This window comes from Entamoeba histolytica, genomic scaffold, assembly GCF_000208925.1.
Source record: "Entamoeba histolytica HM-1:IMSS scf_1104750518823 genomic scaffold, whole genome shotgun sequence".
Lineage (NCBI taxonomy): Eukaryota > Evosea > Mastigamoebida > Endamoebidae > Entamoeba > Entamoeba histolytica.
In genome coordinates this window covers 46,712-53,037 of record NW_001914892.1, presented here as the reverse complement: position 1 = coordinate 53,037, position 6,326 = coordinate 46,712, and the positions used below count along the sequence as shown (strand labels likewise).

At 21.6% G+C, this 6,326-nt stretch overlaps 1 protein-coding gene across 1 annotated transcript; it reads right to left on the bottom strand.

Moving 5' to 3' along the window:
- Window positions 1–4,936: 4,936 nt before the first annotated feature.
- Window positions 4,937–6,199, bottom strand: EHI_166950 (uncharacterized protein; the record flags this gene model as incomplete). Its single annotated transcript, XM_001913538.1, has 1 exon — window positions 4,937–6,199. The coding sequence occupies one exon, from the start codon at window positions 6,197–6,199 to the stop codon at window positions 4,937–4,939; it is 1,263 nt and encodes a 420-aa protein (XP_001913573.1).
- Between the last annotated feature and the right edge of the window lie 127 nt (window positions 6,200–6,326).

Below are 6,326 nucleotides of genomic sequence, written 5' to 3'. Positions count from 1 at the left end.
AAATTCAAAAAAGAAGTATTAATAAAGCTTCCATTAAATGAATAAGTTAAATGATGATATCCCAATAACCAGAAGTGAAATTAAAAATTGATAAAATAACAAACATTTCTAAAATGATGATTATAGTTTTAATACAACATTGATTTAAATGAAACACACAACTTTCACTAATTTTAATAATCTAATTTTTACAATTAACTCTGACTAACAAATTGTTTAATCAATCATACTTTTATTTAGTTCAACAAATATTAATTCAACAGAATGGTGTATCTTATATTTGATACATTTTATTTATTAAAAAAATATAAATAATTCGAATGGCATGAAATAGAATGTAATGAATATATCATTGAATTTGAATCTTTTGAATTTCTATCTATTATTTTAAAATTTTATTCTCTATTAAAATTGGTGTATTTTCTTGTTTGATAAATTGTGTTGTGTATTAATAATTATATCAAAAAACTGTTATATCAATTATTTTAAATAGACAATATTTATTTAATATTATTCTATTTATTTTCATTTAATTAACACAATTAACAAATTGTCATTATATATCCTATATCCAGTATTGTATTAAACTAATTTAAAACATGTTATTCGATATTTATTGTTCTGAATTTAAATAAACATCTAACAAAGAGTCATCATTCAAAAATAAGAATAAATCTAAAGCAAGATAATAATGGAATAAAAATACTAACAGAAAGAAATTGTAAGAAAAAGAAGTAAAAATAACACTAAAATGAATAACTGGCATAAATATTGAAATAAACTCAATTATAATTATTCATCTCTTATTTCATTTTGTTCAATTATTCAATTTCTTATTATAATTACTAAAACAATGTTTTAATTAAAATCAACTATTGAACTTCAACTTATCTTAATAATGAAATAATATTTGTTAAACAACAATTAAAATAAAAAAGAAAATGAACATGTGTCATTCATATTAAAAGTAAGTATTAAAAAAAATAAAATGAACAATGATAGAATAAATGATAGAGATAAAAGAAATTATTTGAATGAAGTTAGTAATAATAAGAAGGATATATAATGATAAAGTGATAGAGTTAAAATACTTTAATTTATTTAATAAAGACAATAATGTAAATAAAATCAGAGTATATTCAAAATAAATAATAGTTGTGTTAATGTGTATTGACAGTTTGTTATATAAATAAAATGAATTAAACAAATAATAAAAATCTAATGTTTTTAATGATAAAATGAAAGTTACAGATAAACTAAGTTTAAAATGCAAAAAAGATGAAATGAAAATAATACCATCAATAATTTACATTAAATATGATATAATCTTGTATGAAAATATTGATATAAATGAATATTTAAAAGAATAAATGAAAGTAATTGAATAAGTAACTACACATGATGAGAAGAATATGAAAAGTCGAAAATAAAGCATTAAAAAGAGAATAAAAGATATGTAAACAAGAAAGTAAATTATCAACAACAATAAGAAATATTGAGAAATAAAGGAAAATAGAAAGAGCAACAATTTTATGTTAAACGAATAAATGAAATGAGAATAGAAAATTCAACAAAATGAGAATGATTAAATAAAGTACACATCAAATAGAATGTCATGCACTAGAAAAATAAATTCAAAAGAATATAAAAAAAAAGAAAAATAATTTATCATCATATACATTGAAGAAATAACAAATAGAAATATTAAAATAGAAATAAATAAGATATAAATGAGCATAGTAAAGAGTATATTAGAAGAAATTCAAGAGAAATAAATAATAATAAGTAAGAAAGTTAAAGAAAGAGAATAAAGAATAAATAAAAAGAAACAAATGATTATGTGAATATAAATAAAATAAGTATTAAAACAATAGTATAAATGATAGAAAATGAAGAAGAAAAAGAAATGGTAATAAATAACAAAAAATACTCTATAATAATAAAGTCAATAAAGAAAATTGTGATAAAATAACAATTTCAATGTACTTTTATGATTTTTATTGATTTCGAAATTGAAACAAAAACATTTCAATGAAATATGAATAATATCATTTTAGTTAATTTCAATTAATTCATTGTTTAATAATATTATGTAATAATGTTGAATCATTTCATATTTAAAATGAATAATATAAATAATTGAATATAGATGAATAAATATGTAATATAGTATTTCGTAAATCATTTAATATAATTAACAAAGAAATAAAAAAAGAAATAAATGTAAAAATATGAAAGAGTCTTGAAATAAAATACCATCAATAATTACTGTAATAGAGAATGATGCTTTAGTATGAACTATAAATCATATTCAAACATTTTTATTATAATATTTTATAATTTGTTTAAATAATGTATTTTAATAATTAATATCAATATACAAGTATCAATTACATCATTTATGAAATTTTGCTTTTTAACTTTGTTTGTGGTTAAGCGTTAAAAATATGAAAATCAAAGAGAGTATTTTGAGAAATAGAAGTAATAAACTACCAGAATTAAAAAAAAGTGAACATTTAAAAATGAACAATATATATTAATTATCATATAATATTCTTTTTATATTTTTGTACTATTTCACTTTCATTGAAAGATATGAAAATGAATAATAAAAGAGAATATGTTAATAATGAATAATATGGAAGTGAAAAATAAATGAATTTCTGTTCATGAATTATTATCATATATCAATTTGTATTTTAAATGTTATATAACAAAATAATAAATAAAATGTTTATTATAATCATCAAATCATCATTTTATTCATTTAGAATTAAAACATAACTAATAATAAAGATAGTATAATAATAAGAATGAGAGATAAAATAAACAAAGATTAGTTAATCTGATTTAATATTAAACATTAAAATAAATAAGTAATATATAAATTATCAACAACAATATAAAATAGCAATAATATAAAACATAATAAAAAATACTTTTTAATGAATAAATTATTAATACCTTCTCATTTCAACACATTACTTAATTAATTGTTGCATTTCAGCTTAATTAATTATTTTATGTATTATTTTCAATGATTTATTATTATTCTTTATATTTTCACATATTATTTACAATTCAACATATTTCATTTAGTGTTAAGTATTAATTTTTGTTATCTTTATTTGAACACGTAACAAACACATAAACATTGCTAACTATATACAAATTATTATACAAAACTCATGTTAAGTGGTTTTTCTTATTAGTTATTATTTTATTATTTGTATTTCTGGTAGTGATAAAACAACAAATAAACAATAAATAAAATTCAAATAAACAAACGACAAAATAAATAAAATGGAAAATAATAATAGATGAAAAAGAATAACATAAATAAAAAGAATAATAAGAAAGTATGGTATAAAGAAAAATACACATAGAAAGAATGAATTTATGAATGTTGTTTTCTAAAAAAATAGACATTATACTTGCAATTAGAGATAAAACTCATATTTAAAATCAATATTTAATGAACAAAATCATAAAGCAATACTAAAATACACACTAGAAAACACAAATAAGATATTAATAATAATATATCATCATATTCATGATTTATTTTTAATTAAGAATTTGAACAAATAAGATTCTTATTTCTCTTAAAAAATAATTTTCATTAACAGAAAATATAGTAAAATGAATGTAATTAAGAATGAGTTATATTTTTAATGTTCTGATATTCATTTGTTTTATTTTCATTTATTTTTTTATAACTTACAATAAGATGATGAAACAAATCATTACCATTGTTTTGATGTTGTACTGATTAAAGTTTTATACTTTTTGGATAAAATATTGGAAATTACTTAATGAATCGTCATTATTTATTTAATAAAATAAGTCAATGGTCAATTAGAAGAATATTCAATGAAATTATTCATAAAATTATTGTCTTTTTTTACATAAACATTTGTAACATAACATTGTATTTGTTTTAATTCATTACCATTGAAATATTATTTCAAAGTATCATATTTCTGATTTGTTCACTATTTATAAATTAAAAGAATGAAAGGGATATAAACAAATATCATCATTGATTTAAATATTCTCTTTAATTATTTTACCACTTCTATTATCTCTTCATTTGACACTTATGTTTGTGAATTTCTCATTAAATCATTATTATTTTATACATACTTATTGAATAATTTTCTCACATTTAAAATATCATTAATTTATTACTCTAAATCACATTCTTAATTTAAAATCCGAAGAGGGTGTAGCTATTTAAACAGTGATTAGACTTGGGTGTTTATAGAAACTACAGCATCAAAGATTGATTATTCTGTAATAACATTCAATAACTTGTTATTTTGAAGACTAACATTATTAGAGTATTGAAATAAAATACTATTTGAATGAAATACGATTGAATTAGGATTTTAATTCTTCTTCAATATTTATTCAGCTTCATTAACATGACATACAAAATTAACTTGTTGATAAACTCTCACTTTCATCTTCCCTTGTCTCATAGTCATAACATTACTCTTTTGACATATTGAAAATAAACAACCAACCATCCCAGATATTTTTTATTAACTAACTTATTTTATAATACACTGCAATATGTTGTTGTTAAAGCCACAGTTATTTTATTAATTCTAACATTTGTTTCTGAGTTATCTTCATTGCATTGATTCGTTCTATCCGTTTTATCTTCCTTCAGTTTTATTAATTTATCTTCGCAATATCCTTTCATTTATTCATCCTTTTAAGAATTATGAAACTTGGAACATCATACCATTTTCTAATTCTTTAGATATTTTATTACCTTTCTATTCCTCCAGATGGTTGTAGATTTGTGTTGAAGAAATAAAAGAATAGAACAACCAAATCCATCTTTTTTCAATACTTTCTTTCATTTATTCTCATTGTGTTGACATTAATTAACCATTCTAATGACACAACTGATATGGCAATAACATTAATAATCAGTTAAATGAACTAACAAACGTGAAAGTAATGAATCTCTTCTATCCATCATTGAAAGAGGTTGTGTTTCATTATTTCTGTTATCATCTTGAAAAACATCTTCAACCAATATTTGATCAAACACTGGGTTGTTTGTAGAAAGACAGATAAGATCCCACAATAACCTCAATGTGATCTTTCCAACCCAATTCTTTCTTACTCCATCTATTTTATCAACAAGTCTTCCTTCTCCAACAACCCCTTGAAGAACTTCATGAAGCTCTTGAACAATGGTTGCTCTTGTTGCTGGAGATAATAATGATTGTGAAATAAAAACTAACGAATGTTCAAAAGCAATAACTGACATGATAGAATGTGGTGGAGGTGTTGAATATTCAGGACAGACTGACAACATTGCAGACACTGATGCCTGGATGTATTGTACAAGAACTGAATCAGATCGTCCACCAAGAACATTGAGACTCATTTGATAAATTGAGTAAAGATCATTTGGTTTGAATTGTGGGAGACAAGCAACAAGAACCCTTATGTATTTCAATGGGTTTTGATTAAATTTTAGTTTAATTTGATTCAAAACATCTTCTTTCATGAAATGGAATGAGTGCGTTTCTACATAATGTGTTGAATGGTTTATATGAAGGGTTATTGGATTGTCTAATGCAAAAGTGATAAAATAGAATGGGTGGAGAAGACATGACAAAACTAATTCTGTTTCTTCTGCTTCTAAGAGTCGTTGAATAAATGAATCTTTCAAATAATTAGAAATTGGTAATAATGATTGTAATGAAACAAGAGATTGTAATGCTTGTTTATTTGAATTGACTGGAGGTGTTTGATTTCCCCATAATTCATCTTGTAGAATTTTAGAAAAGTCAGTGTCAAATAAAATATGATTTTTTGGAATAGTTGGAATGAACTTTAAGAGAAACTCATGATGTAAATAAGCAACAATACTATGTGGTTGTTTTTTAGTGATGTATAACATTAGTTGACCATTATGATCTTTATTTCGTGCTGAATCTCTCAATGCAGGTAATCGTTTATCAAAGAAATGTTGTATTTTCCAAAAGTCAGTAATTGTTTGAATAGTGATATAACTTTTGGATGGAGTCTTCTTTGGTAATAATTCAGAAAGAATATCAAATAGTTCACCATAGTCATGAGGTAATTCTTTTCCAAGAATATTTTCTAAACATCTTCTATTTTCACATTTTAAACAACTATAAGTTATGGCTTCAATTAATGATATTGGCATTGGTTGAAAAATATCAAATAATGATTGATAGAACAATTCTGATAATTCTTGTTTTGAAGAAAGGAGTTGTAATGTTACTTCTATCCCTTTAAATTCTTTCAATGCTGGTGTATTTGTAGGTGTTTCT